Raw genomic sequence first — 14143 nt, forward strand, 5'->3', positions numbered from 1 at the left:
TCGCCTCCACCCAATGTCATGTATCACTACATAGAACAACTACCAAACACTAGACAACATGTTAAAACCTTAGCTTTGTCTCCATGCAGATGCTGTATTTTCAGAACTCCTTTCAAAAACTTGCTTTCTCCCACAGGTCCCCATTAGTCAAACTAATTGCATTTGTCATATGTATAATTCCTGCTTATACCCAACCTTTAGAGGCTCGTGATGGCTTTCCTCCTCTCTCATTTCCCCACAATTGGAGCTACTGCTCCATTTAGTTTATATGGGGAAATATACTTAGCAAAGTGTCTTTTCTGCAGCTGATGAAAGGAACATGCTATGGGCTGCCTTCTAGGCAAATCTGACGAATCAGAGCACATCACACCCGCACTCTATGCTGGCTTCCCGTCTGATTATGGAACCACTTCAAGATTCTGGTCCTTGGCCATTAAAGGCCTTAATGATATTTGAGCGTGGCAGATACAGTTTATGGGAAAGCTTCAGCAGACAGTCCTCTGTGTGACATTCTTAATGCAAGAAACTGCACAGTGAACTGATATTGAAATACTGTGTTTTCAAATTTGTTGTTGCATAATCTATGATTGACTTGGGATCTTAAACTTTTAAAAATACGTATAAAAATTTTAGCAGTTTGAATTGTAATGTTTAAATGGCCATCTTTTCCCTCTGCACGATCTTTCCTTTTAGTCTGTGGGGCTGATTGATATTTGTGAACATAAAAAGTAACATTCGTTCAAATGAAAGCAAATGTGATAGGGTGCTTACCCCACATATGCTGTGGAAGGGTTAATATGGGCCTGAGAAGCCAATTAACCTTGCACCTGGAGGGTGGGCCAGGCCTGATTAGAAAGAAAGCCCAAGGAGAACAGGGCTTGTTTCCATAAAGAACTGGCTGAGCCCACTTGGGGAGAGGAACACTCCAGAGAAGAGGAGTTAGGGAACTTCCCTTTGTCTGAGAAGCAGCCTGATGGAAAGCTGTGAAGGAAAAGGGAGAAAACCAGATAGGCTTTGCAAGGATAGAGCTAGAGACCTAACTGGAGACTGTCCAATGCCCTGGATAAGGGGAGGAGGATGCCAGCTCCTGGATTATGCCATGGATTGAGGCACAGAAGGACTGTGTAAAGCAGTAGAGGCACACCTATAATGAGGTAGCTGCCAGTTGAGCCTGGGGGGATGAAGGTTTGTGTTTTGTATACATTGCAGTCCTTTATCAAAACCCTGAAGTGTGGCCCTAGAAAGGGCACAGGACTCTAAGGTGATCCGGACAGAGAAGGCAAAAGAATAATAGAGGGAAACTGAACCAAGGGCTCTGCAACGCCACAGCTAGTCAAGAAAGGGGTGTGTTGGGGAAGCAACTTTGTCATAGCATAATCTGTTTGGCTGTTAATGTTACCTGGCTGTATACTTTAAATGTAATATTTATTTGTGTTAATAGGACAGACCATTCCAGAGAAAAGAATAATAGAAGCAGTAAATCAAGAGGAGTATAAGTATGAAGTGGGCGACTTGCCAACAGAATGGGAAGGTAAATGTTTGGTTTTTTTTTTATTTTCATGTAACCTGGAAAGTACAAAATGCTGAAAATTGAATTCAGTGGAATACCTGACTCTACACACTTATTTGCTCTTTCCTGAGATCTTTTCATTTTGAGGCATGAAGACTAAAGTCATCATATCCAGCTATTGCGAATTCTGGAAGTATCCACTTTTAAGAACAAGTAAAATGATGTGCTTACCTTTAAGAAATGGCTCAGTACATGAAAATGTATGGATAGTTTGCATGACCATGATTTTGATTTCCTCTAACCAGTTGTGAAAATATTTGAGAGTGAGGGAGCGATCTGACCGAATGACCCTGAAAGGACTGTATGTGGGCTAAAACCTTTTCAGGACATGTCGTCACTGCAGGTGATTGGTGCCATGTCTGAGTGGCCACACTCAAATTCCTGGGTCTGTACTCGCTCAGGTATGTGGCTAGGACTTCTGGGGACATGTCCCTATTGCTTAGTGCTGCAGTAAGTTGATGCTCTGATTCTTTCCCAGTTAATTGTGGGACCACTTGTCTATCCTTCTGTGCACACAGTGGGAATTGTGGGAAGGCATTGGAGGACTACCAGCTTTCGAGTTGCTTAGCCTGCACCTCACAGCAAAGGTTACCAGCCGGAATGAAAGCAGCACTTGGGCTTTTGCCTGTACCCAAGATTGACCTGCTAGTTTGCATTGAAAGCACCATCTAAACTCTGGTCACAGGTTTTTGTGTGGGCAGAAGCCAGGTGAGGGACAACACTTGAATGGGAGCCTGAGTTAACTCTGCAGTGAAGATGTATAATTAGAGAGAACTTCCAACATTGTCAAACCAAGGGTGTTTGTTTAGCTTCCTACCTCGAAGAAAAAAACGTGTGGTCAACCACATTTTTATTACTTGCATTTGCACTTTTAACACCACACTTGTTCATCCTTGTAATTACCATAAAAAATTCTTTGTGACTATGGCAGCATTGAATTGGAAGGATGCATGAAGGTCAGGCATATGGGAAAAAATAAATAGGTAATTGTTATTTTCTTTTTAAATACAGAGCCTTTCAGGGAATAGGAAGACCAGATTCAAACTGCTTTGTTTCCCAATCCTTATTTGAACAGAAGAGGTGTGCAGTGCATCTTGTTTATGACAGAAAAGTGCAAAATAATTCAAAGAGCCGGAAATATTAACAATGATGCTAAGTGCATTTTTCAGTGCTGTGTCAGCTGAAATGTTACCAGCTGAAATATGTTGTGGAACTATGGATGACTGAAATAAATGGAAAGGGCCAAATCCTGGCTCCTCTAGTATAGGTTTAGAGTGCCCCATACCACAGCAGGATCAGTGTGGTTTTGCTTCATTGGAGGGGCCAGATTTGGGAAGCCCCTTCAGGAAGCCATGGAGTTCAGTTCCTCAGTGACTTCATGTGCATCTGTGCATAGCAAGGATTGGGTGTAGGGTGAACAGGGGTACAGGCTGGTGGATCAGCCCTAAATGGATTCTGGTTAGTGTTTCTACTTTTAAGTGACCTAATGGAAGCTAGTGAATTCCCGAAGTGAAGCAGAGCTTGATTATGGTGACATCCTAATCCTATTGCCCCATTTAAATGTGGTGGTCCACCTTGGGGAATAACAGGGGACCCCCACACAGCAGCTGGGTTGGTGGGGGACCCCCACACAGCAGCTGGGTTGGTGGGGGACCCATCGTTCCTTCGTGTAGTCTGGGCTCCCCTCAGTTCCATGGCCCACTGCTCCCTGTCTTCAGGAGGGTGGGGGGTCTATTTCAGAGAAGGGAGATCTCAGTCCCTACCCACCCAAGCATAGGGCCCCAGTTGACACCATTCCATGAGAGCTATGATGACGAGCGACAGTAAAAACCATATCACAGAAATCTGTGCTAAGGTGGTGTTGGTAAGGGATCCCCAGAGCAGCAAGCTTAAGAGTTAAAATGAGGGGGCATGTCACATGGTTTGAATTGTCATATCAAGCCATCTGCATGCTTGGTACCCAGGGCTGTGAGGTACCTCACTACCACCTGTCCTTGGCGTGAGGAAGCCTCGTTTGTGCCTGCTGTGGTCAGCTCCCCAATTCCACCTGCCACATGCAGCATGACCACTCCTCTCTGGGCCCACACAGGCCCAGCTATCTCTCTACAGGTGATATAGGCACGTTCCAGCTTCCGAGCATCTCCCTGGAGTGTCCAACCTCTGTTCCACTGGACGTTTTGCAGATTTCAGATTCACTGCTTCCAAAGAAGCAGAACACTGCAGCTTACCCTTTTCACCTCAGATCATCACTCCTCTTTACATACCGCACTCAGATGTGTTTATAGTGAAAACAACTAAACGTTTATTTAATGAAGTATATAGATTCAAGTGATAGCAAGTAGAAGTATTGGAAACAAATGATTACATATAAAACAATCATAACATGCATTCTAGAGCCTAGACTTATGTAACTAAGAGTTATGAACATCTTGGAAATGGAGGTTGTTCATAACTCTGAAATGTTTATAACTGAACAAAACGTTGTGGTTCTTTCAAAAGTTTACAGCTGAACATTGACTTAATACAGCTTTGAAACTTTACTGTGCAGAAAAAAATGTTGCTTTCCCTTTATTTTTTTTAGTAGTTTACGTTTAACACAGTACTGTACTGTATTTGCTTTTCTCTTTTTTTTTTTTTCTTTCCTCTACTGCCTGATTGCGTACTTAATGTTTCAAATTAGGTGTGTGGTTGACTGGTCAGTCTGCAACTCTGCTGTTTATAACTCTGAGTTTCTACTGTAGAGACTTTCATGTCTTATAGAGCAATGCTGACCCAAAGTCCTTCCATTGTTTTTATAATCAGGCTTGGTTGTGATCATCCTTTCATGAGACCATCATTCTGTCAGCTTGCTTTCTCAGTGAAAGATCCATGGGGTACCTCTGCAACCCCCAATTATGCCCCAGCAATCATTTGCCTTTACTCATAAACTGGATATCCTCCTGCTGTTTATTTCTTCCTGTAAACTTCACCTCTTGAAGATTCCACAATCTTCTGGCTATCATTTAGTTCAGTTTGCAACAGGTATCTATTGTGAGACACAGTGCCCGATACACACATGACCAGACACAGGGATAAGTGTCTGTTTCTTCCTGCATGAAAGGAACCTGTCTGAGACTTGTCATGTACTTTTTAGTATACACATAACTCCTTAAACATTAACCATACATGCATTTTGCAGTGATTATAATGACTTGTGGGCTACTGACTTTTGGTAGAGACCTCCTCACATGCCACCCTTTAGTGAATTATTATGCACATATCTGACTCGGGGTCCCTGTAAAACCGTGTATATCCCCTGTGTCTTCTACCAGTTGGCACCAAGAGATCCCTGGGTTACAATGCTCAGGCAGGCATTTGTTCATCTTTTCAAAATTTTCTTCACTACCACCAGAACTAACAATATTGTATTTATTTGTCATGGACCAGGACCACATTATGCTAAATTGTAACTGGGCCAGCTGTCTCCCATGCACCCCCTCTTGGCTTAGGATCACACTCAGTGATGAGCTGCCAAAATCTTAACGGGTCCCCTTCTCACCCCACGAGGGGGTCGTTGCCCACCCCCGCCTCCCAGGACTCCTGTCCCATCCAACTCCCCCATGTTCCTTGATGCCCCACCCCCCTGTCCTAACTGCCCCCAGAACTGGGCAGGAGGGTCTCGTGTGCCACTGCAGTGGGTGCCCACCCTGCCCCTAAGAGCCAGAGGCACCTGCCAGGGGGCAAAGTGGGGAGTCCTGGAGGTGCTTACCTGGGGCAGCTCTCAGGAAGCATCCGGCAGGTCCGTCTGGCTCTTAGAGGCGGAGGCGCGTAGCTAAGGGGGGAGCAGGTGGAGCAGCCGCTCCCCCCACTGATCACATCAAAAGTGGCATCTTAGGAGCCGACTCTGTGGGTGCTCTGGAGCTGGAAAATTGGTTGGGTGCAGAGCACCCACCGGCAGCTCCCCACTCCACGCCCGGCCCCAGATCACCTCACCTTCACTCCGCCTCCTCCCCTGAACGCGCCGCCCCGCTCTGCTTCTCTGTGCTTCCCGCGAATCAGCTGTTCGTCGGGAAGCCTGGGGGCGCGGAGAAGCAGGTGGCGGCTTCACACTCAGGCCAAGGGTGGCAGAGGTGAGCTGTGGGGAGGGAGGGCACGAGGAGGTTACGTGCTGCGGCGTGGGCAGCTCATCTCCGTCTCCCTGGGCCTGAGCGGGAAGCCACAGCCTGCTTCTCAGCCTGCCCTGGGTTACCTGCTGCAGCACGGGCAGCCCTTCTCGCGCTCTCCCCCCCGCTCACCTCCACCTCCCTGGGCCTGAGCGGGAAGCTGCCACTTGCTTCTCAGCCTGCCCCAGCTTCCCGCACGAACAGCTGATTCGCGGGTTGCCTGGGGGGGCGGAAAAGCAGAGTGGGGAGGTGCATTCAGGGGAGGAGGCGGAGCGGAGGTAAGCCGGGGCTGGGGGTGGGGCGGGGAGCTGCTGGTGGGTGCTACTGGCAGCCTGCCTCCCTTTCTCCTCCTTGGACTGTTCAAATCATCCCTTCAGGTTTTTTCTTGACCAAAACCAACCCCTCCCTAGGGACTTGGTTTATTGTTATAAAATAAATTGCAAATAAAACGTCCATTCCTAAGTCCACACAAGACAAGGGTTCTCTTCCTCCTCCCAGGCCTTCCTGCCTGGAGCCTTTGGTCTCTCCCCTGTTTGGTCTAGGTCTTTCCCAGCTGTCCCTTGCTGGGGAAAATCCTCTGGTCTCAGGATATTCCTGGCAGGAGCCTTTCCTCACTTAATGCAGACTTGCCACAGCTTCCCCCTTCACTGCAGCCAGCTGCTGAACTTTATAGGGAAATACCTGATTCAACCCAGATGTGCCTCATTCTGTAACCAGGGCTGGCTAGGCCACAGCCCTGATGGAGCAAGCCATCTTGTTACATAAGTTCTGTACAAACACAGAACAAAAACAGTCCCTGCCCCAAAGAGCTTTTAAAATAAAAGCCGAGATGCTGATGTAATTATGTGACTTATGGAACTGGGCCTTAAGCACCGCCCTTTGGTGACTAAACCTTAATTTGGACCCAAGATGGAAGATTTCTGTCCCCTCACCTTGTCCCAGGGGTTTCCGCATTGCAGAGCCTCTTGGCTTGGGCTGTGTATTGATAGAGGATCTAAAAGAACAGGGCAAGTGATGAAAAAACGTTATGCTTAGAATGATGTGTAACAGTTTTAAGGATTCTTTCTGCTATTACTATGGCCACATCTGAACCGTGCAGTGCACAACCAGTGCCGAAGTGTGGCCTGTAGGTCAAATGCAGTCAACAGCCATCTTTCATGTGAACATGCGATCCACAGAGGCCGTTCGTGCCAGCATGAAATGCTTTCTCTCTATCTGAGCAACCAAGTTGTATTCCATGCTGGGACCTGTAATCTCCATGAATTGCATCTCTGTGTTAAAGATGAAGGCAACCGCAATACATTGCAGTTATGAACCAGGTGCAAGTCGTAGTCTTCTGGTAAGCAGCCAATATAGCCATCAGTTAAGCAAAGTTTGGGCGTAGAGCTGTCTGAAGAAAGATAACTTTGTTTCATGGAGGATTTTGCTATTTTGAAAATTCTTTTAATTCCAATTTGGAACAAACCCCCAAAATGTCAGTCTTCTGCAAAAGGGAGTGGAGCCCTGGCCCAGTCCGCAGATCCTGGCAGACTGTAGGATTGAATATAAGTGGTGCTGCTGGCAGTACTGAGTGAGGATGCCAACAACTCTGAGAGAGCCCTGCTCGCAGGCAATATGAAGTGATGTATTTTCTTGGAAATCTCTCTTCTCTGGGTCACATCTGGCCTTGAAAAGGATCTCAGCAATTTCAGCCTGATCTGTGCTTACTGCCAGGTGAAGTGGAGTCTGGTTTAGGTTATTCTGAAAGTTTATGAAGGCAGGATTGGCGAATAACCTCCATGTTCCAGGACTTTTCCTCGTGAATAATTGCCAAGTGGAGAAATGTGTCTCCGTCTTCAGTCACTTGCTGTTGCCAAGGCTGGGCCGTCTGGTGCAGTGCCCCTCTTCCCCCCCCCGCTCCTCCTGGGGCTGGAAGCTTTGAGGTCCCTGTCTCCAAGGCAGTCCAACAGGCGGGCTGACAACAAGCCAGGCGGGTGAGTTGGCATATCAAACCCTGCCTGACAAGCAGGGTTCTATCAGATCTTTGTCAAAATAGAGCAGTCTCCATGAAACATTTTGCTTTATACAAATCACATTTTGACAAAAAAATGTTCCATTGGCATTTTTCTGACCAGCTCTGTTTGGGAACCCAGTAGACTTAAGTGCTTGAACTCCTGTACAGTTTTAAGGGGGAGAATTTGGTAAAGTTCTTGCAGTTTGATTACATTCTTGTTTAGGAAATATTTTAGTAATTTAGTGGTTAACAACTGTGTCTGAAAACATGCTTGAAATATTTGAGGATGCAAATATAGAAATGAATCTAAAACATTGAATATTGTTAGGTACAGTTTTTATCTCAGCTCTGGTCAAACTCCCCTTGTTGGATACTCACCAGGCTGGTATGTTTGAGCCCAACACACTGGGCACTTGTGCTTTTTAGCTCTCCTTTGTCACTTGGCGGGATCTAGCCACCATCTCTGTTTCTGGCCTTTCTGGCACACTTCCTGGGCACTGACTCTGTGTGGTTCCCTTTCTGAAAATGAGATCCCACAGGCCACAAGACCAGTGCTGAAACCTGTCCCTCCCCCAACCCTCTCCCAAAGACTCTCCAGTAGTAGCTTAAGAACACGCTTTCTTCCTTGTGAGCACTCTGGTTTATACTTTACCCCTTCAGGACCCTGTGATAGTTGAAGCAAATAAACATTGATACTGCAGAAGGATTTCTAAGAACAATTGCTCTTCTCTTTAGAAGTCATTAGAGATATACATATCTAGCCAAAACAATAAACACCTAAGCACAATTCCCTGTCTTAGTTTCCTCGTGAGTGATCTTTGGGAACTGGGTCCAGCTTATGACTTCTCCTCAGTATCATGGAGTGTTCTTTCTGCCCATTGCCTTCAGCTTTGATTGCTCTGATAACCAGAGTTTTCCCCTCACTAAGGAAGCCTGCGCTTTTGTTCCAATTGCCAAACTTCTCTTCTCTGTGGTTTTAAAGGGCCGTACCAACACCTCAGTCTCTCTTATCCTCTTGGGGATTTTCTACATTTTCTTCTCTAGAAATCTGGAGAGAGCTGGCGTCATCTAGGTTGCAGCTCTCCCTTTGTTCTGCCAGGACCACTCTTCCCTCTAAGCTGTGCACGTGTGCGCACACACAGATCCTAAACCCCATGCACAGAGTGAAACATGGTGCGCACAAAAATTTGCACAGAAGACATTTTTTGCACACATGGCCTGTCAAAAATTAGAGGGAACGCTGGCCAGGATCCAACCTCTTCACTTGTTAATAATCCTTAAGGATGGTCTCCTTTAAAGACACACATTCAAGCATCCCTCCCTCTCTGCTTAGCACAAGAAAGGTCTCTGGAAAAAAGTTACCTCTTTAAGACCAAGTGGGTAGCAGTACAACAGTGAGTGGGTAAACTGAGTCACATAATTTTCATAAAATATGGCCCATATTCTCCACAGTTATCAATATACTTCTAAATGGACGGTGCAAATCACTTTTCCACATTCTGGAGTGGGACTTTATGTTCCAGTCCTGAGGAGTTATGTAACTCTGCAAGGCTGAAGCTTTACTCCTGCTGAGTTCCTCTGCAATTCCCTTTTCCTGCAGTTTTTAGTTTAGTTTAAAAGTTCCCCAGGACTAAATTATCCAGCTGCTCAAAGCCATGATTTTTACAAAGGTTTTGAATGTCCTTTGAGCCCTATGTAAAACTGAGACTTGCTTGATATTACGAAAGTAAAATCATAATCCCTCCATTCCCCTGAGTCCAGTATTAGTTGACTCTAATTTGTGTGTATAGATACGTTTTGTTACAAAATGAAGCCTGCCTTGTATATTTTCCTTTGTATTATTGTTTTGAATTCATTTTAATATTGGTATTAAAAGAATCCATGTTGACAATGTAAACATAGATAACTTTGATTACATAAAGCCCTCCTGTTATACTACACTTTCCCCTTTAAATAAGAAAATAAAATAAATGATACATTTTTTTCTATGGCAGTATCTCATGGATGCAGACAACTGTTAACCTTTCTGTAATTGTAATTTTGGATGGTCACCTACACTATCTAGTGATAGAATGCCTCAGTTACCTCCTCAACTCGTATCAACAGTGCTCCTGAAACGATATCAGTCATTTTCAATGCCTGTGGAGATTCAAGGAATTGCATGCTTCATGCAGCATTTTACTGCCTGCCTGTTCTTGTGGGGGTTTTTTTTGTTTGATTGGTAACATTTAGTGATTAATGGGAGTCTTAATTTGTATGCTCAGTTTTACGCTTGTTACAGTGCATTATGTGCCAGTAGGAGTTACTAAAGTTCAATGAAAATCGTATGCATACTAATGAGAATGCAAATGAGCACTGATGAAAGAATGCCAGGGTCTCAAGGTATGAAAAGTCCAGTTATCTTGCAAATTTGCACACGGACAAAGATAGCAGAATAATAAGCACAGAATGCAGAAAGTACCGTGTAGATATAAAAGCAACAGCAACATAATTGGACAATTTGAAATGCAGACAATCTATTCATTTTCAAAAGCTTTGCAGAAAAACCCTCCTGTTTTGGTCACAGACCTGTATCACCACCTCCTTCGTTTTGCTAGACCTAATGTGTCTTGGCTATGTGAAGGTATTTTGCTTTGTTGGGATCGGGGAAGGGGAGTGTTCGAGTGGAAATATTTCCAGACATAGCCTTCACTGGATGCATTTTTTTAATTAAAAAAGTAAAGGAGCACCATTCAAATAACACACACTAAAGCATCTATCTTATTGTTCCCTTCAACAATAATATTTAACTGTGCTAGAAATCTCATTGCTTCAGTAGTTTAAAATTGGATTGGACAAAACACTAGAGGAGTATATTGCAGGCACAAAGGGGATGGACTAGAGATCAGTGGTTTTCAGCATGGGGTCTGTAGACTGTCTAAGATTTCCATAAGGGCCCACACCTGTATTTGAAATTTTTTAGGCGTCCGCAAATGAAAAAAATTTGAAAATCACTTGTCTCCATGATCTTTTCCATCTCTAAATTTTGGTGTGTAAGTGTGTTCAGATAGAGAATATAAAATGCTACATCTCTTCTATCTCAGTTACATGATTTAGTCAGTTGGTTTTTCTTAAATTAGGTAATTGCTAGTCATTTATTTATATGCACTTTAACTGTTGCTGGTTTTTCTCATCATAGTCCATGATTATGGCTCTGATCCCGCAAACACTTGCATAGATGCCTAATTGTACTCATGTGAGTAAAGTTTCACACATGCATAAGCATTTGTTCACAGGCAGTGTCATGTCAGATACATAAAATTTTACTTGTACTGCCTGAACTCATGAAGACTTCATAATTTTGCATTTGAAATAAAATGTCCTGAAGCCTAATGGGGGAAAAGATGAGAATCTCCCAATCCTTCTCCCCAAAGATAGAATGATCTGGGTTTTAGAAAATCTGTGAGTTGTTTTTGAAGTTGTTTTGATAAAGCTATATTAAAGAATGTCAATTCAGAGGATGGCTTTGTTTTTGGGGGGAGGGTAGGGGAATGTTCACCTTGTAAAACGTTTGAGGTATGCTCTGCTGCACAGGAGACACTTGTATCAGGCAGTAAAGGAACACTTCTGTCACAAATTCATTATTTTCTACTGTAGTTTATTACAAATACTAAACTGAATTCAGCTGTAACTGTTTGGAAAAGTAGTATCTAGTGCTGTGTTTGGATCAACAAGTTATTTTTAAGGTTCAGCTATGAGATTTTGTGGTTCTGGCATTTAGTCCAAGGAAAGAAGGGTGGAACCATCTATAAAACTATAAATTCAAAGTTTTGGGTTTTTTTTTTTAGATGGAGAGTGAAAAAAGCATACCATCATAAACACGTTGTGTGTGTGTGTGTGTGTGTGTGTGTGTGTGTAGACGGGAGTAATATGATGATGGAAGGTTTGATATGAGAAATAACTTCATAAATGAGGGATGACATTTTATCACTCCATGAGTGCAGCAAACTGAGGGTCATCTCTAACGAGTAAAAATATTTTGAATAACATATTCCTCACTTCATATATTTTGCTCATAAAATGTATTTAACTTTTAAAGATAAAGTTAAAATACTTGCAATGTCCTGTGTGTGGGGTGTTGAGCTGAGGCAATTAATCAAATAAGTATCACTTCATACAAACACTCCATTCAACTGCAAATCTCTAATAAAATCATTTGGTTAAGAATCCAAGATGGCAGTGAGGGGTGGCAGGAAGGGGAAGGCAACCACTGAAATGCTTCAAAGAGTCCTGTGGCACCTTACAGACTAACAGACGTATTGGAGCATAAGCTTTCATGGGTGAATTCACCCACGAAAGCTTATGCTCCAATACATCTGTTAGTCTGTAAGGTGCCACAGGACTCTTAGTCTGGATCTGTAAAAGCGGCAAACACGGCTACCCCTCTCATAATTGAAATGCTTATATTTCTGCAATCACTTGCAGCTGCAGCTTAAACTTGGTATGATTTCAAAGATCAGTTTGTACAGAACCATGAATTGGTGGTAAGCTGAAGTGAAATACAGCTGTGAAGATGCTAGCATTTTAAGAAAATAATAGCAATTTTCCCAAAATGGAAAGCAAATTATAGATGTTAAGAATTGAGGAATCAAACTGACTGTGCTGTAATAAAACCATTCATAAAGAGAGAGACCGTAGAAAATAATCGCCTATATGATGTGAGTTTAAAAACTGCCCTCTTTATTAAACATTAAAACTGCCTTCTTTTTTCCTGCTTTCCTGCTGCCTGCCTGCCTGTTTTGTGTCCGTTGCACACCTTTCATTATGCTTCTAACATGTCCGCTGCTTTACCCCTTTTCTAGGGTTTCCAACTTTCTATTTGTAGGAAACTGAACACCCTTGCCCTGCTCCCCTTCTCCAAGGCCTTGCCCCCCCCATTCCATTCCCCCCCCCCGGTCGCTCACTCTTCCCCACCTCTCTCATTTTCACTGGGCTGGGGCAGGGAGTTGGAGTGTGGGAGCGGGTACGGGCTCTGGGCTGGGGGAGCAGGCTCTGTAGTGGAGCCAGAAATGTGTGGGAGGGGGCTCTGGGCTGGAGCAGGGGGGGTGGGTACAGGGAGTGGGGGTGAAGGCTCCATCTGGGAGTGCAGGCTCTGGAGTGGGGCTGGAGATGAGGGGTTTGGGGTGCAGGAGGGGGTCCAGGGCTGGGGTAGGGGGTGGGGACTCCTGGCAGTGCTGACATCAGGCAGAAGTAGCCTGGATGTCCCTCCGGATCCTAGGTGCAGGGGCGGCCAGGAGGCTCCAGGCACTGCCCCCATCTGCAGGTACCGCCCCCGCAGCTCCCATTGGCTGCGTTCCCAGCCAATGGGAGCTGCAGAGCTGGCATTTGGGCGCAGTGTGTGGAGTCTCCCTGGCTTCCCCTGTGCCTAGGAGCCGAACATGCTGGCCACTTCCAGGAACTGCGTGGAGCTGGGCAGGCAGCCTGCCTGCCCCGCTGCTCTGCTGACTGGACTTTTAATGATCCGGTCAGAGCCGCCAGGGTTCCTTTTTGACAGGGTGTTCCAGTCGACAGTCAGACACCTGGAAACCCTACTGTTTTCCCTAGAGCACCAGAACTGCTGCTGGTGATGGTCTGAAGAGAGAGACCATCTGATAGAAGAGAAGACTTGTGTGCCACAAGGCTCACACTTGTTCTCTTATTAACAATCATGAGTCACTTCCTTCTCTAGTCTTTCTGGTGTTTTTACAGTTGTACAATACAACTTTAATCTCTACCACATTCAGTGCCATCAGCTGAAAAATGTAACAGTTGGATAGCCATACTAATTTAGGCTGTGATCTTGCCAGATATTGCAATGGGAAAATCCTATAAAATGTAAGCACTGAAACAGAGTTCTATAGAATTTAATAGAAAACCCTTTATCTACTTAACCAACCTATAGAATGGGATACCATTTTCTTATTTTCTGATTGATGATGCGAAAACTCTGTAGACAGGTTAGTGTTGCCTATTCAGTTCTGAAAGACTTCTCCATAAGGGCAAGGTTTGACCTCTTGAGTATCAGGATTGAAGGACCTCCAAGGAAAGCCAGACACATCAGGGAATTTATATGTTTCATGGCATATAAACCAAGAAGTTACATAAAAACATAAATTCTCTTGCTGGAAGGTTGCCATGTTAACACAATGTTATTTCTTAGTATTCAGAACGCCCCAGAACCCAAACAGAAGGAGAAACAGGCTGATCCTTATAGCCTGAAAGCAAGACCCAGAAAGCCCCATCTGCTCCTAAAGCGATAGCTTGCAATTCCAACACAATCCTCAATACATCACAGGAGTAGTGTTGGTAAGTGAATTGGTCTTCTCTGTCATGGAAGAAATGCAGCAGTATGGTGTAAAGAAGAAATACTGCTTTGAGGGTGCCATCTTGTAGACTAGAGGCAAAAATTGAGGCCCTGTC

General features: G+C 44.5%; 1 protein-coding gene across 1 annotated transcript in view; it reads left to right on the plus strand.

Moving 5' to 3' along the window:
- NDUFAF2 (NADH:ubiquinone oxidoreductase complex assembly factor 2) overlaps positions 1 to 14143 on the plus strand; it is a 137240-nt gene that overhangs the window by 80461 nt on the left and 42636 nt on the right. The window contains exon 2 of the mRNA XM_038401331.2: positions 1442 to 1531. Coding sequence (XP_038257259.1) covers positions 1442 to 1531 — 90 coding nt within the window. The remainder of the gene's footprint in view (positions 1 to 1441; positions 1532 to 14143) is intronic.

Source organism: Dermochelys coriacea, chromosome 5 (assembly GCF_009764565.3).
Source record: "Dermochelys coriacea isolate rDerCor1 chromosome 5, rDerCor1.pri.v4, whole genome shotgun sequence".
In the NCBI taxonomy this organism is placed as follows: domain Eukaryota; kingdom Metazoa; phylum Chordata; order Testudines; family Dermochelyidae; genus Dermochelys; species Dermochelys coriacea.